This window comes from Hemiscyllium ocellatum, chromosome 2 (genome assembly GCF_020745735.1).
Source record: "Hemiscyllium ocellatum isolate sHemOce1 chromosome 2, sHemOce1.pat.X.cur, whole genome shotgun sequence".
NCBI lineage: Eukaryota > Metazoa > Chordata > Chondrichthyes > Orectolobiformes > Hemiscylliidae > Hemiscyllium > Hemiscyllium ocellatum.
In genome coordinates this window covers 147,987,932-148,013,841 of record NC_083402.1, presented here as the reverse complement: position 1 = coordinate 148,013,841, position 25,910 = coordinate 147,987,932, and the positions used below count along the sequence as shown (strand labels likewise).

General features: G+C 41.9%; 1 protein-coding gene across 5 annotated transcripts in view; it reads right to left on the bottom strand.

Annotated features, from left to right (window-relative positions):
* The window catches only part of rfx3 (regulatory factor X, 3 (influences HLA class II expression)), a 264,347-nt gene that overhangs the window by 20,746 nt on the left and 217,691 nt on the right, over positions 1-25,910 (bottom strand). For all 5 annotated transcript variants that reach the window (XM_060846800.1, XM_060846824.1, XM_060846815.1 and 2 more), the window contains 2 exons: positions 18,002-18,099; positions 7,288-7,437 (listed from right to left, as the gene is read on the bottom strand). In XM_060846800.1, coding sequence (XP_060702783.1) covers positions 7,288-7,437; positions 18,002-18,099 — 248 coding nt within the window. The remainder of the gene's footprint in view (positions 1-7,287; positions 7,438-18,001; positions 18,100-25,910) is intronic.

Below are 25,910 nucleotides of genomic sequence, written 5' to 3'. Positions count from 1 at the left end.
TACCATGCATCTATTGCTTTTGTCTTTTTAGGTGCTTGAATTTACAGTATGCAATGTACTGTTGAAGAAACCTTGTTGAGCTGCTACAGCGCATCTGAGATGGTACACACTACTGCCCCTGTGCATGAGTAGTGGAGGAAGTGAATGTTTAAGATGGTGGACGGGGTGACAATCTAGTGCTTCTCTGGGATGTTGTACAGCTTCTCTAGATGATTAGATTGTATCTTCTTGTGGATGGTTATTTCCTGATATTTGTACCACACAAAGCAGCCCTATCATTAATGTTATCCTGATCTTGGTTCATTTGAATAAGGATTGCTTTAGTATCTAAGGAGTCACAAACCCTACTGAACATTACACAATCTACAGCAAACATTTCCACTCCAAACTTATGATGGTGAGCAGGTACTTGTTGAAGCAAATGATTTATGGCCAATCCATCTAGCATGCACATCTTTCGACTGTGGGGAAAAAACTAGAGTACCCAGAGGAAAGCTTCTTTCTAAACGCACCATTTTTCTAACGCTGCAGACTGTGATCAAACGCTGACAGGATGGACACCTCTCACCACTGGTTAAAACCTCAGTTTCTGTTAGCTTGGGACAATCTATTGGAACAGAGTCAGATATTTTTGCTTGTGTTGATTTATTTGAGTCAGTTTCTACTTTCTTCCTCCCATGGATGCAACCTTTTGGTTATTTTCACATTGGTCTGTGTCATGAGTCCTTAGACTGATTTCACTTGGAATAAGGTGAAAGGAATGAAAGGTTCTGCACCTGGCTGTGGCTGCATCTGTCCTGGGAGAGTTCAACATTGAGACGAGATGATAAGATTGATGGAGGAATGAAACTTAGTGAAGTATGCTGGAGAGCACAACTAATGAGCAGAAAAGCACCAAGGCTTAACTCTACAGGAAAAAAAGGCTGAATGTTCAAGGAACGTGCATTGCTACATTATGAGTGTGATGGAAAATTGCCTTGGCATACTCTCAGTCATCTGTTTTTCACTGTACTGTATATCAGCCAGAAGTACTGGCCAAGAATTAAGTTAACTTAGAAATTTGTTGGGCCTTGCATAGGATCCTCAGGAACCTTTTCAGCGACATCCTAAGACGCAGATGATTATCCATCATGAACCACTTCTTTCAGGAATAGTATGATTCCAACTCCTATTTGATAGATCTCCTTGACACCACAGCTGGTTAAATGCTGCCTCAACGTTAAGAGCAATCATTATCACTTCACCATGATATCAACTCTTTAGTCTGTGCTCAGACCAAGACTATGATGAGATTAACTTTTGGTGAAAGCCAGATTGATTGCAAATGAACAGGTATAGCAGTGTAAATGCTGCTTGATAGCACTGTCAATGACATCTTCCACCATTTTGCTGATGATTGAGAGTAGACTGCTGGGTGTTAATTGGTCAAGTTGAATTAGGATACACCTTGTCTATCTTTCATATTGTCAGACAGATGCCATGCTGTAACTATGTTTTTTCATTCACAGGATGAGGACGACACTGGCTAGTCCAGCATTTATTTCCTATCCCTAATTGCCCAGATGGCAGTTAAGAGTAAATCACATTGCTGTGAGACAGGAGTTACATGTAGGTCAGACCAGGAAAGGATGGCAGTTTCCCTCCTTAAAGGACATTAGAAAACAGAATCCATGTAAATTTCAAACAAAAGCAAGATCAGGGCACAGCTCTATAGAGTTTCTTTGCAGAAGATGAGAAACAAGAGCTGTGATGACAAGCTAAGCAAACATTTGGTAAATACATTTTTAAAAGGCAAGTCAATCCAGAGTAAGCACCTTTTGGTAAATTTTGTATTTTGTGTTCGATAACAAACTTAATTTCAGGATTATATTTTCATCATGGAAGATTTCAAATGGTTTCTCTCTGCTTGGTGCTTCAGGAAAGAAAGTTGCCAAACACAGAGTAATTTACAGATTTATTATTGAATTCTTTATTACTGAATACTGAAAGGGCAATTTAACAAAAAAAATAAGAGCATGAAAAATTTATTTGACTATGAATTTGCTGTAGCTATAGCCAATAGCTATTTATTGTGCTGAGATCCTGATTGTTCTAAATTTGATGCTGGTGAAGTCATTAAGAGTGCCTTCAGATGATGGAAATGCTAACCAGACAACAGTACAGCCATTACTGTGGGTGGCAGAGGTTGACATCTTGGCAAACCATGCTTCCAGTTAAGAAAGGAATTGGTTTATAATGGAGGTAATTAAAAGTAGCCTGAGAAATCTCTGTGTAGGAAATAAAATTAATATTTTCCTAAAAATGTGAAGCTCTTGTTTTTTCAATGTTAAACTGGAAGTACTTGGAATGAAAAACAGATTTTCCTATTCCAATAAGTCTATGCATTTGTGAGGTGAGGCACCTGAAGAGGACTCCTGATTGACAGAATTGTTAATTGGAGAACCAGATACACATGCCAGTGTGCCTACTTTGTGGTGCTTCCTGTTTTCTGATAATTAGTTTTAATGACAAGGAAACTAAAAGTGTCACGATCTGGATACAGTGATCTGACATTTACATTTCAGGACTAAGACCTCTCAAACTCGACCTGAGAGAAATTTAGACTTTATGCCAAAGCAGAAAGATAAATAATGTTTTATGCAAATGATCAACATGATATGAACAATGAACCAAAGTGAACAAACTTCCTTTCTTCCTTGTACAATTGGCTATATACATCAGTGACATTAAGAACTTTGTTACAATGATAAAGGTTCAAATTGCAGTGTATAATATTAAAAACAATGAATCTATAGAACAAAATAAGTATTCAGGAAAAGAAAAACAAAAAAAAAGATTTCCCATGGTAGATTCTGATGACTAAGTAATATTTCATCAGAATTGAAGGTAATCTTTAATTAGACCAAATCCATTTGTCAAGAGTTTCTGCTCATTTTCAAAGTTCAATTTCTGCATTTTGGTGAATGCAAATTCTTCTATGTAGCAGTGTAATGTGGCAGCATTTTATGATGTTCAGAAAAGATAGGAAAAGAAGGGACAGGAGTGGCTGTATTGAACAAGGAGAACATTGCAACACCGAAGAGGCAGACTGTCCCAGGAACAGAATCCATTTGGCTAGAGTTAAACAACAAAAAAAACTGATGCAACTAGTGTTCAGTATCATCCATAGGCCACCAAATGAAAAAGATGTAGAGAATAAAAATTTAAAGAAAACTAGAAAGGTGCAAAATTACAGATTGGTGGATTCAAGGCAGAGATTTTTTTTTAACTCTTCTGAGTATCCGCTTGGATGGTACAACTGTAAAAGGTATAAAAGGGCAGGAATTCCTAGAATCTGGTAGTGAAAATTTTCTACTACAGTACAACTTCCAGTCCAACAAGAAATGAGAAAGTGTGGATTGCAGGCGCTGGAGAGTCAGAGTCGAAAAAGGTGGCACTGGAAAATCACAGGAGGTCAGGCAGCATTCATGGAGCAGGAGAGTCGATGTTTCTGACATAAGCCCTTCATCAAAAATGTGGAGGGGGAAGGAGAATGGGAGATAAATTGGGGGGGGGGGGGGGGGGTGGACGAGGTGCCCAAACGTCCACTCTCCTGCTCCTTGGATGTTGCCTGACCTGCTGTCCTTTTCCAGCACCACACTTTTCAACTCCAACAAGAAATGAGGTATTGCTGGACCAGATTTTTGAGAATGGGGTGAGCTGTGTGGATTAAATGTCAACTAGAAACACTGAGGGAATAGTGACCATTGTATCATAAGGTTAGGCTGAGTCTGGAAAAGGAGTATGTATTATCTAGAATATAATCATAATCTAGGTTAACTTGAGGTAAGACTGGATCTGGACCAGAGGTTGAAGATGCCCTCCAATGCATCTCATCCACATCCCGCACCATTGCCCGCCCTCATACCCTACTCTTCCAACCGTAACAAGGGCAGAACCCCCCCACCCCACCCCTCACCTTCCACCCTCCCAATCTTCGCATAAACCGCATCATCCGCCGGCACTTCCGCCACCTCTAAACGGACCCCACCAATAGGGGTATATTTCCCTCCCCACCCCCTTTCCACTTTCTGCAAAGACCATTCCCTCTGTGACTACCTGGTCAGGTCCATGCCCCCAACAGCTGACCCTTCCTCCTAGCACCCTCCCCAGCCACCGCAGGAACTGTAAAACCTGTGCCCACACCTCCTCCCTCACCTCTATCCAAAGCCCAAAGGAGCCTTCCACATCCATCAAAGTTTCACCTGCACGAGCACCAATATCATTTACTGTATCCGTTGCTCCCGATACGGTCTCCTCTACATTGGGGAGACTGGACGCCTTCTCGCAGAGTGCTTTAGGGAACATCTCCGGGACAGCCGCACCAATCAATTCCACTGCCCCGTGGCCCAATATTTCAACTACCCCTGCCACTCTGCCAAGGACATGCAGATCCTGGGCCTCCTCCACCACCGCTCCCTCACTACCCGAGGCCTGGAGGAAGAACGCCTCATTTCCCGCCTCGGAACACTTCAACCCCAGGACATCAATGTGGACTTCACCAGTTTCGTCATTTCCCTCCTCCCACCTTACCCCAGTTCCAACCTTCCAGCTCAGCACCATCTTCATGACCTGTCCCACCTGCCAATCTCCATTCTCACCTATCCACTCCACCCTCCCTCTCTAATCTATCACCTTCATCTCCACCCCCATCCACCTACTGTACTCTTTGCTACTTTCTCCCCACGTCTATCCCCCTCCCATTTATCTCTCCACCCTGCCTTCAGTCCTGATGAAGGGCTTTTGCCCAAAACGTCGATTTTCCTGCTCCTTGAATGTTGCCTGACCTGCTGTGCTTTTCCAGCACCGCTTTAATCTAGACTCTGGAACCTGAAGAGGCCAGGCAAAACAGTAACTGAACAATGGGCTGTATTTGAAGAAGTGATATTTTGCACACAGTCAAGGTTTACTCCAATGAGCTGGAGGATTAGCTCATTGCTGGAATGTGAAAGAAATCAAAATTCGGATGGAAGAAGAAAAAATACACTTGTGACAAATGATATGGATAATAGCCAAGAACACACTGAATAATAAAAATGTGGTAAAAGGTGGAGCAGGACCAATTCAGTATCAAAGATATTATGCTTAGTCAAGACTCAAGTATTAAGTGAACATCATGCATTTGGCTCCATCAAAATAAAGGTCAAACTTGCTAAGTCATGGTGAAAGTTATTTTGAAGGATTTAACATTGCTGAAGAGGGGCGTTCTGGATAGATTGTATTTAAAGTTGATAAAGACAGCACCACCAGGTGAGATTCATCGAAGAATTACTAACAGATGTGAGAGTAAAAACTGCCAGGCAATGGCCAAACAATTTTCTAGTTTTCCTTACATTCAATGCTCAGGACATAAGGATGCAATCAACACCAATCACTGGAGGGCATGCCTCTAGAGAAGACAGGCTCAGTTGCCCAGAAACTTATTAATCTGAATGGTCAATATATGAAGCTGGAAAAACATTCAGGAAGAAATGGCAGCCATTAAATGGGACAGTGATCCCTGGGCCCTTGGGAGAGAGGAGGGGAGTGAATATGAGACACCACACAAAAGCATGGGAGTTGTATGAACTAGTTTGAAAAGGAGGATGAGCTAATGCGTGGAAGAGAGAGGGTGTGCAAGAGCGAGAGAGAGAACAAACTAGTGCAAGAATGAGTGAGTAAACGAGTGCACAGGAACGAGTGAGCAAGTCTGCAGGAACGAGGAAATGAATGAGTGTGCAGGAACATGTTAGTGTGCTGGACCCTGTGAGCAGGAACGAGAGCGTGAGCACAGTATGCAACAGCAAAAGGGAATGTTGGCTAGTGCAAGAGGGAGGCAGAGAGTTCAAAGGATCAGGTGAGTGAGAGTATGCAAGAGTGTGAGAGAGAGAAAATGAGCTGATACAAGAGTGAGAGAATATATGAGAGAGTGTGAGCGAGTGTGTGACAGGTTAGCAAGTGTGTCATGAATGAATGAGTGAGCAAGACTGACAGTTAGCAGGTGCAAAAACATGAAGGTGAGAATAAGAGTGAGAGAGTAAGTGCATGATTGCGAGTGTAAGTGAGTGCATGATACAGCGTAAGCAATTAGTTCATTTGCAGATGGTACAGGGAACTGGAATTGATGTGTATGATTCCCCATCTATTGTCACATGCCAAATGGCAGCTAAGGGTGTGGAATCCTGTTTTGTTATGGTACAAATCAGAGGTGACATGCAGTGCCATAAAGCAATGCGTACAGAGGCAGTGGCACCCAATAACCAGGAAAGTACATCTATCGGAATTTTTCTTTCCCCTCCTTTTTCCAACAATTGTCCTGACTTTTGTCAGCTGTCTCTGCCTAACAGTTGTAGTTCAAAGAATCGGAGAGGGTTACGCTCATACTGAGAGCAGGTGATTCGTGTCACCAGGCCTGAAGGTCAGCATAATGTTATGTGACATCAGTCCCTGTAAATTTTAACAACTTTAAGGAACACTAGGAATCACAATACATTTCTATAATTACAGCAAAAACCAGTGTAAGCTGCAGCAACTGCAGGAAAATGGGATCAGGATAGATGGATGGTTGAAGTGCCTCTTTCCATGCCGTAAAAACTCTGACTCTAAGGATTAGATGATATCTATAAATAATGCTTATGGATATACTTCTTGATGCTGTATGTGTGTTTTGGAGATAGTGTTAGCTGAGGACTGAGCTCCAAGTGGCATTGCCGGTATTAAATCAGTGTGGCATGCTGACTGATGTTTAGATCTGCCTAGTCATGATTTGGAGATGCCTGTGTTGGGCTAGGATGTACAAAGTTAAAAATCACACAACACCAGGGTATAGTCCAACAGGTTTAATTGGAAGCTGCTCTGAAAGCTAGTGTTTCCAAATAAACCTGTTGGACTATAACCTGGTGTTGTATGATTTTTAAATTAGATCTACCTAGCCTCCAAACTTCTGACAAACAGACATTCCACACGTGTTAACATAACAGGCATGAGTGGCACTGTGGGTTTGTGCAAACATCACTTTGGATCCAAACCAGTAACAAGATTGTGAAGAAACTAAGCTTTTCTGCCACACTATTTTAATCAGAGTGCCTTACTCCACCATCTGACAGTAATCTGATTTTAAGTAACTCAAAAAGGATTTTTTAAAAAAAAACAAAAGAAAACCATTTACCCACTTCATTTGTGCATAACATGTTTGAATGACTTAATTTTTAAAAAAAATAAAGTCAATTAGCTTTAATTGAAGTAATATTGTACAGTCCTGAAGCTTACCTGGACATTGGCGAAGTCTACACGATTGAGGTCACTGAGCATCTGGTTAATTTGAGATGTGTTTTGCAGCACAGCTCGAGCAGCTTGAGCTAAATGATTGAGGGACGTATATCTACGCAGTGTCTGAGCAAAGGCACTTACAGCTCCAACCTATCATGAAAAAGGTGCAAATATGATGAAAGTTACAGCAACTGGCTCTTGAAAGTATTATAGGGTTTTCTGTATCTTTGGATTGATGGTAGGAGATAGAGCTGTTTGAAAGGAGGGCTCGATGTTGGGAGTGAGAGAGGATTGGGAGGAGGATAGGTTAGTTTAGAGGGTGAATTAGTTGGATCAATCTATGGAGGGAGGTATAGAAGGTTAAGGAAGGATGAGGCATGAGTGAGAGAATGAAACATTTTAGAATTTTTCATGATCTCAGGCAGGTATAAGAATGAAAATCAGGGGCCTCTGTGATTCTCCAGTTTCATTACCCCTGACCAAAGCACTGGCTCTCCCACTCCCAACCCAAGGCATCAGTTATTGGGGCCTTATGTATCCCTGGGTCCCAGATGCTGAGCTCAGGATATCCCTCAGCAATTTATAACCAATTACTTATATTTGAATTTAGTTACTGTTTTAATGTGAGATACACAACAGCCAATTGGCACACAGTAATATGATGTTATCATTGGATTTTTATATTCATCTGAGACTAGGTGACACCTTAGTTTACAGTCTCTCCAAATGTTGTCACCTCCAACAGTGCAGTACTCTTAAAAGTATCAGTCTAGAATTTATTTTGTTCTGGTCTCTGGAACAGAAATTGAAACCTACAACTTTCTGAATCAGGCAAAAATGCTCCCAACTGAACCATAGCTGACATAATACAATGCCATAATTTTATTGTAAATGCAGATTAATACATATGTTTAATGTCAATTTTAGTGCATTACAATGTACATGTTAGGAAAGCTCAATCATAATCCTGAAGCTCCCTCATTTTATACAGCCAGTTGTGTTTGAAACAAAATCACAGGCTGTAACACCCAGTGAAAGCAGGGGCAGGATATTTCTTAGAACAGGTCAAAGCTGAAAATTCAAAAATAAGAGAATGAATGTCTAAAGACAGCAATTCCTTTCTGTAACCTTATTTGTCTATTGATTCAACATTATAATTCTGCTCTCCTACATGAAAGCAAACTTATAGCATACAGATGGAGCAATTCACACATGACTTTACATCCATATTAATGCATTCAGCTTAGAAAATGAAAATGAGGTGCAATAGGTCTGAAGCACAATTACTCAGACTCGAGTACATGAAAGTGAGGAGTGAAGCTGTGAAATAAAATCTGATGAGCAACAACATCATCACTATCATTGTAAGAAATTGAACAATGGGAATGAATAATACCTCAAAACATAAATATCATATTAGACCACAATCTGCATTTGAAAAAAAAAGATCTACTCCAGATCATTCAATCAGGAAAGAAAGCATCAAGAAATGAAAGTGCAGATGTCTTCTAACCAAAGTCATGGTGCAACAAAAGATATTCAATAATGCTCCAGCTAGCATTTTCAGACTGATGTAAAAAGAATGCAATTATATAAGAAATAGGAGGAGTAGGCCTTGAGCCAACCCTAGCATTCAGTAAGATGATGGCTAATCTGATTATGGCCTTAGCTTAACTTTCCTACCTACCTCCAGCGCCTTTGACTCTCTTACCAATCAAAACATGTTTACTTCTGCTTTAAATACATTGTTTACTGGGGAAGAGAATTACAAAGGCTAACTGTGAACAAATCAATTTCTCTCCATCCCTATCTTAAATGGGAAAACCCCCATTGTGAAATCACTTACCTTATTTCTAGACTTTCTGAAGAAAGAAACCTCCTTTCAGCATTTACCACCATTCTGCCCCTTCAGAACCTTATATGGTTCAACAAAATAATCTCTCGTTCTTGTGAATGACAGTGAGTATAGCCCAAGCTTTCCACACAAGACAATAGCCCTCCATCCTAGAAATCAGCCAAATGAAGCTTTTTATGAACTGCTTCCATTGAAAGTATGTCCCTCCTTAAGGTCACCAAAACTGTACATAGCACTGTGGGTGTAGTCTCACTATTCCACAATCCATCTGCCTTGCAATACAGGCCAAGTTTCCATTCGGTTTCATAATTTCTTTTTGATTAATATACAAGGACACACAGATTTGTCACCGCTTAATGGACAGATGCTCACTTAAGCTTTTCTCCTTGATATATATTTGTCTAAGTGTTTACTGTCTACTCTTTTTTTAAACAAGATTTTTCTCATTTCTCCCACTTAATTACATTTTTCAGTCACCCTTTGCTAGTTCATAAAACGTTCCCAACTTGTGGTCTATCACTAATCTCTGCAATAATGAGTCTCTTTTCTGTCAATTTGAGACCATTTTCATCCCCTTTAGCAATAGATCCTTCTACTACAGACTATGTTCCTCAGTGGAACTTATCTTTGTAAGCATTATGAAATATCACATGAAATGTCTGCCACCACTTCTCTACCATTTTTCCTTTTTACGTTTAGGGCACTAAACTTAAGTTATGGACCTACATTTCTAATTCTTGAACTAAATGTAAAATTCTATCATGCTATCCTCACCCTTGCCTAGAAGATCTTAGCTATGAGGTTCTTATTCCTGATGAAGGGCTTATGCTCGAAACGTCGAATTCTCTATTCCTGAGATGCTGCCTGGCCTGCTGTGCTTTGACCAGCAACACATTCGCAGCTGTGATCTCCAGCATCTGCAGACCTCATTTTTTACTCGAAGATTTTAACCTACTGCGAATCCTCTTACAAGGATGCCTTCCTTGAAGAAGCTCTCTTCCTCCCTCTACAAGGATTTCAGTGAGTCCCTCTCTCACTGCAACCTCCTTCCACCTATCCCACCTCCATCGCCCCTCCCCCTAGTCCCTCCTCCCTACCTTTTATCTTAGCCTGCTTGGCTACTCTCTCTTATTCTTGATGAAGGGCTTATGCTCGAAATGTCGAATTCTCTATTCCTGAGATGCTGTCTGGCCTGCTGTGCTTTGACCAGCAACACATTTGCAGCTGTGATCTCCAGCATCTGCAGACCTCATTTTTTACTTTTAAGTTGTCCTGTCTACTTACACTTCGCAACAAACAGCCTGCTCTCTGGTAGATTCTGAAATGTATTGTTCTAGAAACCACCCTTGATGTACTCTGACTGCCATCCTCACTCTTCCAAATAATGCTGACTGTGACTTGCTGTTTTCTGTGCTTAAACCAATTATTTATGCAAGTTTTTAATGAGTGTAGAATCTGATCAGGCCCTGAATGATGTGGGCTATGACGAGATGTGTAGCATAAATGGGGAGAAATGTTCAGGAAGGCCCATCTGGACACTGAGATTACCTCACGGCATTTTGTTCAAATTTTCTAATCAACCTCTTCAGAGAGGTCATGACACAGTGCTGGAGCAGGTGAGACCAGGAGAAATTACCACTGTCACAAGACCATACAAAATAGAAACAGGAATAGTCCATTTGGCTCTGTGAGCCTGCTCCACCATTCCACAGGATTGGCTTATCTTGTATGCTTGTTTCAAGCGGTGTGGCAAGATTCTCACTAAGCAGTGGCAAGTTCCTAATTGACATTCATCATTACTCATTAATGGCACAACCCCCGCTCAAGTTGTGAATTTACCAAACTTCCCATACAAACCAATAAGATCAGGTGAACTCATCACACAAACCAATACAGCTGCAAATGTGTTGCTGGTCAAAGCACAGCAGGCCAGGCAGCATCTCAGGAATAGAGAATTCGACGTTTCGAGCATAAGCCCGATGAAGGGCTTATGCTCGAAACGTCGAATTCTCTATTCCTGAGATGCTGCCTGGCCTGCTGTGCTTTGACCAGCAACACATTTGCAGCTGTGATCTCCAGCATCTGCAGACCTCATTTTTTACACAAACCAATACAGTCAGGAATACCTGCCATTTTAATCAATACAGTCAGGCAAGTCTACTATTCAAACCAACAGGGCAAGGAAAACTCAATGTGGAAACCAGAGTGGTTTCTTGGCAGATTCAACTTGCCACTTGTTCCAAAGGACTTCCACATTAATGGTACCAATATCTCCGGCAAAATCACACACATGCCAGCCTCTATGAACTCTGATGGCGCATATCTGACCTACATGCAGGATTTTCTGTACCTCAATGCTGCAGCAGCAACTATTATTGTAATACTGCAACAAGGACACTGTGCACCAGTGAGACATGCCCAGGCTGCACCTTCGCACCCTTCATTCACTCTCTTAGCATACACTTAGTCTGGGCCTACCTGGCTATTTGCTGTATCTCTGTCTTGCATTGCCTTTCCTTGTCTTTTACCCCCTCAGCCACAGGTATCAAGCTCATTTTACGATTAACTTGCCATCCTATTTAGTGTAGAGTCAAGAAGCTTGTCACCATGGTCAGCAGACCTCAGTCCTGACTATGGAGGTTTGTCTTCGCTCATGGGATCCTGACACAATAAGTCAATAAAGGCAGCCTGGCCCCGACTTGGGTGGTCAGAGTTAGAATTCACAACTCATAATGGGTGAGGAGCTGGATAATGTGTAGCAAACACTTGTTTCGATTCTTCCTACTGAATTGTAGGCTCTTTCCTCCTGGTATGGCAGGCTGACAGGTATTATGAAAGATGAAAATGGGTGACATAGCTATTACACTTGGCGTGGCTGGGGAAGGAGGAGGCCATGTAGAAGGCATACAGGATTACTGGTGACATAGGTAGGGGTCGGTAATGGAGAGTGTGTAAGATGTTGAAGGCAATAGTGAGAGTGGTAGAGAATGAGCCTTGGTGAGAGGTGGGTACAATGGCAGATAGAGGGAGCGCAAGGACTGAGGGGGAAATTGGTGAACTTACCCTGATAGAGTGGAGAAGGACTTTCTTTCTTTAGTGCTGGTCATTATTCCAGATGGCTGAGACTGCTCTACCCAGGGTGGCGACCGCAGATTTTCTCTGCCTACAATGCCCCGGGCAAATGTTGAGAACTGTGCAGGGAAGCTGTAGATTTACAGTGCTTGTCTAGACTCAGATCCTTTTAAATCTGCTCAGATTTCTCCAGTTTCCTCATTTCCCCTTCCCCCACCTTGTCTCAGTCAAATCCCTCGAACTCAGCACCGCCTTCCTAACCTGCAATCTTCTTCCTGACCTCTCCGCCCCCACCCCACTCCGGTCTATCACCCTCACCTTGACCTTCTTCCACCTATCCCACCTCCATCACCCCTCCCCCAAGTCCCTCCTCTCTACCTTTTATCTTAGCCTGCTTGACACACTCTCCTCATTCCTGAAGAAGGGCTTATGCCCGAAACGTCGAATCTCCTGCTCCTTGGATGCTGCCTGACCTGCTGTGCTTTTCCAGCAACACATTTTCAGCTCATATCCTTTTAAATATGGTGTTGCGACAGGGATGTAAGTACGTTGTGGGATCTCTGATGGGTGATGAGTTACTCCAAGATTGTTGAGAATGAGAACTTTGAGGAGCTGGGATACAGGCTTGAACAGATCAAGATTGATGAAGTTGATGTGCTGGAAATGTTAGCAAACATTAACATTGATAAGTCCCCAGGGCCAGACCAGATTTAGCTTTCATTGCTCCAGGAAGTGAGAAAGGAGGTTGCTAAGCCGCTGGCGAAGATCTTTGCTTCCTCACTCTCTACGGGAGTCATACCGGAGTACTGGAGGGAAGCAAATGTTGTTCCTCTTTTCAAGAAGGGAAATAGGGAAATCCCTGGCAATTACAGACCAGTCAGCCTTATGCCTGTGGTCAGCAAGGTTTTGGAAAGAATTGCGAGGGATAGAATTTATGACTTTTTGGATAAGCATAGAGTGATTAAAGGCAGTCAGCATGACGTTGTGAGGGGCAGGTCATGCCTCACAAATCTTATTGAGTTCTTTGAGGAAGTGTCGAAAAAGTGGAGCAGTGGATGTGGTGTATGTGGACTTCAGCTAGGCATTTGATATGGTTCCCCATAGTAGATCATTCATAAAGTTAGGAGGTATGGGATCAGGGAGATTTGGCTGTCTGGATTCAGAATTGGTTGTTTCACAGAAGGCAGAGAGTGGTTGTCGATGTATTCTGCTTGGAGGTCAGTGGTGAGTGGTGTCCCTTAAGGCTCAGTTCTTGGGCCTCTGCTCTTTGTAGTTTTTATAAATGACTTGGATGAGGAGATTGTGAGGTGGGTTAAATTTGCCAATTACACAAAGGTCGGAGTTACCATTGATAGTATCAAGGGCTATTGCAGGCTGCAGCTTGACATAGACAGGATGCAGAGCTGGGCTGCAAAAAGTCAGATGGAGTTTAATCTGGATAAATGTGAAGTGATGCATTTTGGAAGATCAAACTCGAATGCTGAATATAGGAAAAAATACAGGATTCTTGGCAGTGTGGAGGAACAGAGGGATCTTGGTGTTCAAATACATAGATCTCTCAAAGTTGCCACCCAAGTGGATAGGGTTGTTAAGAAAGCATATGGTGCTTTGGCTTTCATTAATAGGAGGATTGAGTTTAAGAGCTGCGAGGTTTTGCTGCAGCTCTACAAAATCCTGGTGTGACCACACTTGGAATATTGTTTCCGGTTCTGGTTGCCCTACTATAAGAAAGATATGGAGACTTTGGAGAGGGTACAAACAAGATTTACCCGGATGCTGCCTGGACTGGAAGGCTTGCCTTATGAAGAGAGGTTGACTAAGCTCGAACCTTTCTCTCTGGAGGGAAGAAGGAAGAGAGGTGTCCTGATCGAGGTATACAAGGTAATTAGAGGCATGGATAGAGTCGATAGCCAAACACTTTTCCCAGGGCAGGATTGACTGGCACGAGGAGTCATAGTTTTAAGGTGTTAGGAGAAAGGTATAGAGGAGACGTTAGAGGTAGGTATTGACACAGAGTTGTGAATGCATGGAATGCGTTGCCAGCGGTGGTGATGGAAGCAGTGCCATTAGGGACACTTAAGTGACTATTTCTCATCGGTTTTCACTCAGGAATAGGAGAATACTGTAGAGGAGAAGAATGAGATACGAGATATTAGACTAGAAAGGATTGAGGTTCGTAAGGAAAAGGCGTTATCAGTTCTAGAAGGAATGAAAGTAGACAACTCCCCTGGGCCAGATGAGATTTTTCCGAGGATTCTCTGGGAAGCTAGGGAGGAGGTGTTGTAGCCTTTGGCTTGATCTTTGAGTTATCATTATCTACAGGTTTAGTACACAGGACTGCAGGGTTGCAAATGTTGTGCCCTTGTTCAAGAAGGGCGGTAGAGATGACCCGGGTAATTATAGACCAGTGAGCCTTATGTTTGTTGTAGGAAAAGTTTTGGAAAGGATTATATGAGATCAGATTTATAATCATCTAATAATCAAGCAACAATTTAGTTTCAGATAGTCAATATGGTTTTGTCAAAGGCAGGTCATTTCTCAAAAACCTCATTGAAGTTTTTGAGAAGGTGACCAAGCATGTGGATGAGAGTCGGGCAGTTGACGTGGTGTACATGGACTTCGGTAAAGCATTTGAAAATGTTGCACATAGTAGGCTGTTGGAGAAAATGCAGAGGCATGGGACTGAGGGTATTTAGCAGTTTGGTTTAGAAACTGGCTTTCTGTAAGAAGGCAACGAGTGGTCATTGATGAAAAATATTCAGCCTGGAGTCCGGTTACTAAGTGGTATGCCATAAGGATCTATTTTGGGACCACTGCTGTTTGTAATTTGTATAAATGACTTAGACGCAGGCATAGGTGCATGGATTAGTAAGTTTGCAGATGACACTAAAGTCGGTGGAGTAGTGGACGGTGTGGAAGAATGTTGCAGGTTGCAGGGGACATTGATAAACTGTAGAATTGGGCTGTGAAGTGGCAAATAGAGTTCAATGCAGATAAATGTGAGGTGATTCACTTTGGGAAGAATAACAGGAAGGCAGAACACGGAGTAAACGGAAAGATACTTGGTAGTGTGGATGTGCAGAGGGATCTTGGAGTCCATGTACATAGATCTTTGAAAGTTGACAGTTCTGGTCACCCCATTACAGGAAGAATGTGGAAGGATTGGAAAAAATGCAGAGGAGATGTACCAGGATGTTGCCTGGTCTGGAGGGAAGGTCTTACGAGGAAAAGCTGAGAGACTTGGGTTTGTTCTCATTGGAAAGAAGAAGGCTAAGAGGGGATTTTCTAGACATATAGGATGATCAGAGAATTAGATAGGGTAGACAGTGAAACTCTTTTTCCTAGGATGATGATGTCAGCTTGTATGAGGGAGCATAGCTACAAATTGAGGGGTGATAGATTTAAGACAGATGACAGAGGCAGGTTCTTTACTCAGAGTGGTAAGGGTGTGGAATGCCCTACCTGCCAATGTAGTTAACTTGGCCACATTAGGGAGATTTAAATAATCTTTGGATAAGCACATGGATGATAGTGGGATAGTGAAGGGGGATAGGCTCAGATTAGTTCACAGGTGGGGGCAACATCAAGGGCCAAAGGGCCTGTTCTGAGCTGTATTATTCTATGTTCTATGACTGCTGGACATGCACATGGACAGCAGTGAATTGAGGGGTGCATAGGTTAGATTATTTTATTTTAGATTAGGAATAATCCTCAGCATAACATCGTGAGCCGAAGGGCCGGTTCTGTGTTGTACTTTTCTATGTTCCATGATTGGCACATGGTAAGATGGGGTGGAAATCACATATGTACTTGCCATAAGGGCTGAATACCAATTAATGGATGAGTTTGCCAAGATGCAATGAGAAAACCCACTCTCCTGGCCATGAGAATCACTCCACCAGACTTGATGCAACTTGTCCTTAGCCTAAAAATCATACAATTTAGCGATGAGCCTCCCATTCTGAGTCTCAATTTAGTTAACCACCAGTTTTTTTGTGGTGTTTTGGAAAAGGCTTTCTTAAAATTCACATAATGAATGTTTATTGTTTTCCATTCATTGATTTTCTCTTTTTCATCAAAATATTTGGAGAACTGAAGCACAATCTGCCTATTACAAAGCTGTACTGCCTCTCATTAATTCATTCAAAACTCCCCAAGCATCTTTTATTTTGTTCCCTGACTATTGGCCCCAAACTCTTATTGCACTGAATTTAAACGACAGCTACTACTGGGAATGTCATCATACCCTTTACCAAAACAGGACATCACATTTGCCACTTTTCAATCTCTGACAAATCTTCAAAATATTATGGGAAGACTGGAAAAGCTCTCTTCAATCCCCACAACCAATTTTCTGTTCAGTACTTTTTGCAACTGCTCAGATACTGAAGCAATACATGTCCAAATGGAGCAAGACCTGGAAAAGATTCAGGCTTGTCTTGACAAGTGGCAAGCAATATTTTTAACTCACAAGCATCTGGCATGACCATCTCCATGAAGATAGAATCAAACCAGGTCTCCTTAATATTTTATCCGATTACCATTGCTAAAACTCCACCATGAACATCCTGGGAGATTTCCTTAAGTCAAAACTGAACTGCATGAGACGTACAAATTCCATTTCAGTTTTCTTAACATCTAACTTGTTCAGTAGAGTTGGCAAGATCGGAGCTTAATAATAATGAAGTGAGTTGGGCCGTTAGCAAGTCATAATCCTCCTTGATTGGCAACTTAGATTAGATTAGATTACTTACAGTGTGGAAACAGGCCCTTCAGCTCAACAAGTCCACACCGACGCGCACCCACCCAGACCCATTCTCCTACATTTACCCCTGCACCTAACACTACGGGCAATTTAGCGTGGCCAATTCACCTAACCTGCACATTTTTGGACTGTGGGAGGAAACCGGAGCAAACCCACGCAGACACGGGGAGAATGTGCAAACTCCACACAGTCGCCTGAGGCGGGAATTGAACCCGGGTCTCTGGCGCTGTGAGGCAGCAGTGCTAACCACTGTGTCACCGTGCCGCCCACTGCACCACCTGGTGAGAAACTCCTCATACCTTTTGCCAAAAACATAAAAGGCAGCACAAGATGTTCCTGAAGTTGAGACAGACCTCCCTCAACTTTTTGTCTGGGTTAGCCACAAATCTTTCCTCTTTTTATACTCTATTGCTTTTTACTTCAATTGAGGCCAGAGTTAGATGGCACAGGTTATGGGTAAGAGGGGAAAAATTTGACAGAGACTGAAGGAACAATTTTTTTCACACAACGTGTGGTGCGTGTATGGAATGAGCTGCCAGAGGAAGTGGTGGAGGCTGGTACAATTGCAACATTTAAGAGGCATCTGGATGGGTATATGAGTAGGAAGGGTTTAAGAGGGATATAGGCCAAATGCGGGCAAATGGGATTAGATTAATTTAGGATACCTGGTCTCCATGACACTTAATAGTCTGAGTGGAATCTAATTCCTCAAACTCTTTCAGTAAAATAGTATTTCTAATTCTACTCATGTTGTTGCTTCCTATGTGGAATATTAAAATTGGATCCTTCCGTTCCCATTTCAGATTCACCTTGAGGAGATGAACTCAATCCGGCAGTCTACAAGAATTTTAGAACTCCTGTTTGATGAGCGAAGATCAACTATTCAGTATTTATCAATATAGGATACTTAAGCAATTATATACCTGAATAGTGCTTCATACATTGTTGAAGAGCCTTAAAGCTTCTATTTCAAACAATCAGGATTGCAATATAATAGTTTATAACAATCCCATTTAACTCACCTTGGTGCGAACCATTTGCTGTGGAATATTGTTCATGGCATTTGTCAGCCATCCTTCGAGGCTTTTTGCAAAATTGCGAACGGCTTGGGTCAAGGCACCTAACGTTGGCAGAAAGGAATAAAAACAGATGAATACAAATCAATAAGAAATTTACACTTCCTCATGTGAAGTCTACAATTCAATGCCTATTTTTCAGATTTAACAACTGAAGAATTTGTAATTCAGCTGGTGAAATGTTAAGAACTGGCCAGTGCCAAGGGCTAGATATCAGCCTTTCACATCAACTACTTGTGTAGCCCAGATGGAATTAAGTTTCTCAATGTGTTGGTATTCAAATTGAGTTTGGGCAGCTCAAACCACTTCCTATAGGACATGAATCTACAGCAAAAATAGTTTTCCTTATTTGGCATTAACTGAAAAAGTTAATATGAGTGATTGGTAAGTGAAATATATATCACTAAAAGGCACACTGCTGCATTAAATGTCCCTCTTTTGTAGCCAAGGCTTAATATTCAAACACAGTTGCACAGACTTTGCTGGTTATGCTATATATGACCTTTGAATGTTAAATATTGCCATTAGGTGCTGAAATGGAAAGTTTTCTATTCCCCTCCAACACCATCTGTACAACGAAAGTACTTGCTTGTTTTTGTCTAACAGCATACTTATACCCAGCATTTCTTAATAATATTAATTTTGAATCCCTTCATATTACTCCAGGTGCTTTGAACCATTACATCAACACTGGATTAGGTCATATTTGTACAAGAGTGTAAAAATATTGCAAGGCTCAGTGCCCACCTACAACCTGTCAAAACATTTCAAGTTTCATGAAAATGGTCTCACTGGCAACAGTAATTTGTCTGAGCAATGATCTTTACACAACTATTTTTACATCCAATAAAATCATTAATCAAGTAATTTTTATCAGTAGGGAATAGAAGCAATAATTGTCAAATTGCTGCTTACTGTCCAGAAGTGTATGTTGGTATAATCTAATTTGTAACTGAACGACTTCATTCATGATTAGATTGATGATAGCTATATTAATGTTTCCAATATATTTCTACCTTCTATGTAAGAAGCAACTCCTCTTCTCCTGTAGATCCATCTCATCTACAAGTAGCATAAAATAAATGGTCCATCCTGTTCTGACTGCATTGTGCTCAAATAACTGGATTCACCTAACCTATGGCTTCCTTTGCTGAAAAATGTGTTGCTGGAAAAGCGCAGCAGGTCAGGCAGCATCCAAGGAGCAGGAGAATCGATGTTTCGGGCATAAACCCTTCTTCAGGAAATGAGGAATGAGCTCATTCCTGAAGAAGGGCTTATGCCCGAAACGTCGATTCTCCTGCTCCTTGGATGCTGCCTGACCTGCTGCGCTTTTCCAGCAACACATCTTTCAGCTCTGATCTCCAGCATCTGCAGTCCTCACTTTCTACTATGGCTTCCTTTGGTTGTATTCCAAATAGGGAGAACATCAAACAAATTGCACTTACATCAGAAAAATAAAACACAACATTTTTGAAATCTGAGGGAAAAATGTGCACCAAGTGGGAAGAAAAAGACAATATGAAATGGAATTCAGGGGCAGGGGACTGAAAGTAGAGTGGAAGAGTAACACAGAAACAAAGACGATCACCTCAAAAGGTTTTAGTTTTGAAAGCAGGGCTACATTAAGAAGGGTTTTTGAGAAACAAAGGATAAAGATATACTGGATGTCAATACAGAGGCAAACAGGAGTTTATCTATGTATTCTCCTGGTATTCCATGTGATCTAACTTGGCTAACCAGTCTATCATGAGGAACCTTGTCGAACACCTTACTGAAGTCCATATAGATCACATCTACCGCTCTGCCCTCATCAATCCTCTTTGTTACTTCTTCAAAAAACTCAACCAAGTTTGTGAGACATGATTTCCCACGCACAAAGCCACGTTGACTATCCCTAATCAGTCCTTGTCTTTCCAAATGCATGTAAATCCTGTCCCTCAGGATTCTCTCCAACAACTTGCCCACCACCAACGTCAGGCTCACCGGTCTATAGTTCTCGGCTTTTCCTTACCAACTTTCTAAAACAGTGGCACCATGTTAGACAACCTCCAGTTTTCTGGCACCTCACCTGTCAATATTAATGATACAAATATCTCAGCAAGAGGCCCAGCAATCACATCCCTAGCTTCCCACACAGGTTTAGGGTAGACCTGATCAGGTCCTGGGGATTTATCCACTTATATGCATTTTAAGGCATCCACCACCTCCTCCTCTGTAATAATGACATTTTTCAGGATGTCACCACCTACTTTTCCACATTCTATATCTTCCATGTCCTTCTCCACAGTAAATACTGATGCAAAATACTCATTTAGTCTCTCTCCATCTCCTGTGTCTCCACACATAGGCCCTTCAAAGATCAGCAAGGTAGCCTGTTATCTCTCTCGTTCCCCTTTTGTCCTTAATGTATTTGTAAAAACTCTTTGGATTCTCCTAAACTCTATTTGCCAAAGCTATCTAATGTCCCCTTTTGCCCTCCTGATTTCTCTCTTAAGTATACTCCTACTCCTTTATACTCTTCTAAGGATTCACTCAATCTACCCTGTCTATACCTCACATATGCTTCCTTCTTTTTCTTAACCAAACCCTCAATTCCTCTCATCATTCAGCATTCCGTACAGCTACCAGCCTTGCCTTTCACCCTAACAGGAATATATTGTCTCTGGACTCTCGTTATCTCATTTTTGAAGGCTTTCCATTTTCCAGCTGTGCCTTTATCTGTGAACAACTGCCCCCAGTCAACTTTTGAAAGTTCTTGCCTAATACTGTCAGAATTGGCCTTCCTCCAATTTAGAACTTCAACTTTTAGATCCGGTCTATCCTTTTCCATCACTATTTTATAATTAATAGAATTATAGTCATTAGCCCCAAAGTGCTCCCCCACTGATACCTCAGTTACCTGCCCTGCCTGATTTCACAAGAGTAGGTCAAGCTTTGCACTCTCTCTAGTAGGTACACCCACACAGTGAATCAAAAAAAAATTTCTTACATACGCTTAACAAACTACTTTCCATCTAAACCCTTAACACTATGGCACTCCCATAGTTGGAAAGTTAAAATCCCCTGCCATAACCACACTATTTTTCTTACAGGTAGCTGCGATCTCCTTACAAATTAGTTTCTTAATTTTCTGCTGACTACTAAGTGGGGGGGGGTGTCCATAATATAATCCCAAGGAGGTGATCATTCCTTTCCTATTTCTCAGTTCCACTCAAATAAATTTCTTGGATGTATTACCAGGAATATCCTACCTAAATACAGCAGTAATACAATCCCATATGAAAAGTGTCACTTGCTCTTCCCTCTTGCCCCCCCCCACCCCCCGCTTTCTATCTTTTCTATAGCATTTGTATCCTGGAACATTAAGCTGCCAGTCCTGTCCATCCTTGAGTTGTGTCATTGTAATCGCTATGATATACCAATCCCTAACCATGCCCTGGGTTCATCTACCTTCCCTGTTAGGCCTCTTGCATTGAAATAAATGCAGTTTAATTTATCAGTTCTACCTTGTTCTCTGCTTTGCTCCTGCCTGCCCTGTTTGATTTGCTCCTTTCCCCAATTGTACCGGTCCCAGATTGATCTCTGTCCTCCCTATTTCTCTGGATCTCAAATCCCCACCTTAGGGCAGCACGGTGGCTCAGTGGTTAGCACTGTTGCCTCACAGTGCCAGGGACACGGGTTTGATTCTAGCTTTGGGTGACAGACAGTTTGCACATTCTCCCCGTGTCTGCGTGGGTTTCCTCTGGGTGTTCTGGTTTCCTCCCACAACCTAAAGATGTGCACGCTAGGTGAATTGGCCATGCTAAATTGCCATAGTGCTCGGTGCATTAGTCAGGGGTAAATATAAGGTAGGGTAATGGGTCTGGGTGGGTTACCCTTCGGAAGGTTGGTGTGGACTTGTTGGGCCAAATGGCCTGTTTCCACACTGTAGATAACCTAATTTTACTAGTTTAAATCCTGTGGAGTGTTGCTGAACGAAGAGACCTTGGAGTTCAGGTTCATAGTTCCTTGAAAGTGGAATCGCAGGTAGGTAGGATACTGAAGAAGGCGTTTGGTATGCTTTCCTTTTTTGGATACAGCATTGAGTATTGGAGTTGGGAGGTAATGTTGTGGCTGTACAGGACATTGGTTAGGCCACTTGGGATATTGTGTGCAATTCTGGTCTCACTCCTATCGGAAGGATGTTGTGAAACTTGAGAGGGTTCAGAAAAGATTTACAAGGATGTTGCCAGGGTTGGAGGATTTGAGCTACAGGAAGAGGCTGAACAGGCTGGGGCTGTTTTCCCTGGAGCATCGGAAGCTGACGGGTGAACTTATAGAGGATTATAAAATCATGAGGGGCATGGATAGGATAAATAAACAAGGTCTTTTCCTTGGAATGGGAGGGTCCAGAATTGCAGGGCATAGAATGGGATGATAGGAGAAAGTGAGGACTGCAGATGTTGGAGATCAGAGTCAAGACGTGTAGTACTGGAAAAGCATAGCTGGTCAGGCTGCATTGAGGAGCAGCAGAATCGACGTTTTGAACATATGCTCTTCATCAGGAATGGGGGGGGGCGGCAAAGGTGCTGAGAGATAAATGGGAAGGGGTCAGGGCTGGGGGAAGGTAACTGGGAATGCAATAGGTAGATGAAGGAGGAGGGGTGAAGAGGATAGGTCGGAGCAGAGGGTGGAGCAGATAGGTGGGAAGGAAGATGGACAGATAGGACATTTCAAGAGGGTAATGCTGAGTAAGAGGATTGGATCTGGGATAAGGTGGGGAGAGGGGAGATGAGAAAACTGGCGAAATCGACATTGAGCCCGTGTGGTTGGAGGGTCCCAAGGTGGAAGATAAGGCGTTCTTCCTCCAGGCATCAGGTGGCTAGGGTTTGGTGGTGGCGGAGACCGAGGATTTGCATGACCTTGGTGGAGTGGGAGGGGGAGTTGGAAGTGTTGACCGCAGGGCGGTAGGTTTGATTGGCATGTGTGTCCCAGAGATGTTCTCTGAAATGTTCCGCAAGTTGGTAACCTGTCTCCCCAATGTAGAGGAGACCACATCGAGAGGAACAGACACAGTAGATGACGTATATCGGATGTGGAAGGATGCTTTGCGGACTTGGATGGAGGTGAGGGGGGAGGAGTGGGTGCAGATTTCTGCTCTTATTGCGGTGGCAAGGGAAGGTGCTAGGAGTGGAGGGTGGGTTGGTGCAGGGCATGGACCTAACAAGGTCCATGAGGGAATGGTCTCTACGAAATGGAGATAGGGGTGGGAGTCTGTCCTGCTCTGTCCCCTACCTTCATCTGCCTATTGCATTTCCCCTAGACCCAATGGTAAAGTCCAACAAAATATTTTGAAAGCATATAATAGACTAAAATTTGTTCTTTTGAAGGCAAAACTAAAAATGCTATATATAAGCTGAAGGTGGCCATAAAAAAAAACACCTATACACTGGGAATTTTATCACTGGACAAGCACATTACTTAAAAATCTGTTCAATTATTTTACGACCAGCTACAACTGATGCTTTTACAAAATTGTTTTCCTTCATATACCCTGATGGACAAAGATGCATCTTGGACATTGGGAAAGAATGATTTTCTGACTTTCAGTTTAATGATTAGTAAACCATGGACACACAGACCTGAATTTTCAATTAAAACTATAGCCTTAAATTTGGCTTTGTAAAAGTAAACATACAAATTTCAGATTTTTGCATTAAGTCCAGCATCACAATTAAGCAGACCTCAATTTGTCTACAATCAGGACTACATAATTTCTTTACTACTCAAAACTTTGTTAACTGGCCCTGAAACATAACAAAGAGCCACTGCTTTGTACCAGTTATTGAACATCATATATATATTAACTTTTCTTTAGGGAAGGCAGATAGAAAAACACTATTGAAACAAGACATAATTTCAAATTAGTTTATTTCACATAAAACCCATTCCCACACTTGATATTTCCAGATGTCACTGTTGTACAACACTCATGGCTGGTCTCCCAAATTCCATCTTCTGTAACCTTGAGGCTTAAATACTTTTGCCCATGTCCTAATTTGCACCAAATCCACTTCACCTTGTGTGCCCATGCTCCCTGACCTGCACTGACAACCAATTATGCAACCATTCAATTTTAAAATTCTTATCTTCCCTTTTAAATTCTTCCATAGCATGACCAATCCCTACCTCTCAGTACTGGCACTGACTGCCTTTGCAGGTGGGATTTTCTGTGAGTATCTTTGACAGCATTTACTTTTCAACTTCCTTATGGTGAGTGGTGGGATGTGACCCTGGAGTGAGTAGTAATTGCATATATAAAGGCTTCAATGGTAGCACGTGGGAAGAGCAGGGACCTTCCTGTCATGGGTTAAATGGAGAAGAGGTAGGAAGGCAACTGAATTTCCACACGTCATACTCCTGCTTGAATCCTTCCATGTTGGCAAATTCGCCAAAGACAAGACCTATGCAACATTCAGACTTGTGCCGCTTAGGAGAAAGCAACATTCATGCCACACGGATGCGAGGTAACAAGCATTTTAAATCAGAGAGAATTTAACTACCTCTGTTTGACACTGAATGGCATCACCATCACTGAATTTTTCTACTATCAAGATGGGGTTACCATTGGCCAGAAATTGAACTGGACTAGCTATATAAATGTTGTGGCTACAAAAGTACGTCAGGGGTGACTAACTCACCCCCTGACTTCTCAGTGCCTGTCCACCAACTACAAGGCACATGTCAGGAGTACAATGGAATACTCTCCACTTGTGTGGATGAGCACAGTCCAACAACACTCAAGAAGTTCGACATCATCCAGGATAAAGCAGCTTCCTTATTTGGCATCTCCATTGCCAACTTAAACATACCACCAAAGCACTGTGACAGTAGTGTGTACCATCTACAAGATACACTGAAACTCATCAAGGCTCCTTTGACAGCATCTTCCAGAACTGTGACCACTAGAGGGACAAGGACGGCAGATGCATGGGAACATCATCACTTGCACATTCTCTTCCAAACCACACAGCATCCTGACGTGGAACTGGATCACAACTCCTTTACTGTCACTGGGTCAACATCTGGAATTCCTTTCCTTACAGCCCCAGCCTGAGATATCCAGATCCCATGAACAAATTAAATAAAGCAAAGAAATGGAACTGAGGAGTTGATTGGACTAAATAGTGACAAATCCCCTGGACCAGGGGATTTGCACCATTGAATTTTTAAAGAAGCACAGAGATAGTGGATGCATTACTGAAGATCTTTCAATATTATTTCACTTCTAGATGTGTTCTAAAGAATTGGAGGATAGTAAACAGAATACCACACTTTAGACCAACGAGCGACAATGTGGAAATTGTGGTTGTTAACTTAATATCATTTATAAATATACCGCTAGAACCCTAAATTAGGCATGTGAGAACAGGAGACTTAGAAAAATCAGAATGATTAATTGCAGCTACCATGGATTTATGAAAGGGGAATTGTGTTTAATAATGTTGGAATTTTGTGAGAATGCAACCAGTCGGATAAATAAGGGGCAACCTGTGGTTGCAGCTTTTGTGGATTTTCAAAAGACATTCAAAACAGTGTCATGAAAAGAGGTTAATTCACTTCTTGATATTCACTTCAATATGCCTATTGATAGTAATGATTGAGGGTTAAATAATCAACTGAAAACAGTAGCAATCAATAAACAGTATATTTTGAGATGGCAGGCTGTGACTTAGTAAGGAATGGAAAGAATCAGTACATATGTATCAGCCATTTACAATCCATATTAATTTGATTGAGCAAGTGAAAATAGATTAAGATAATTGGTATAAAGCTTGTTGATAATACAAGGTTAAGTGGGAAAAATAAATGGTTT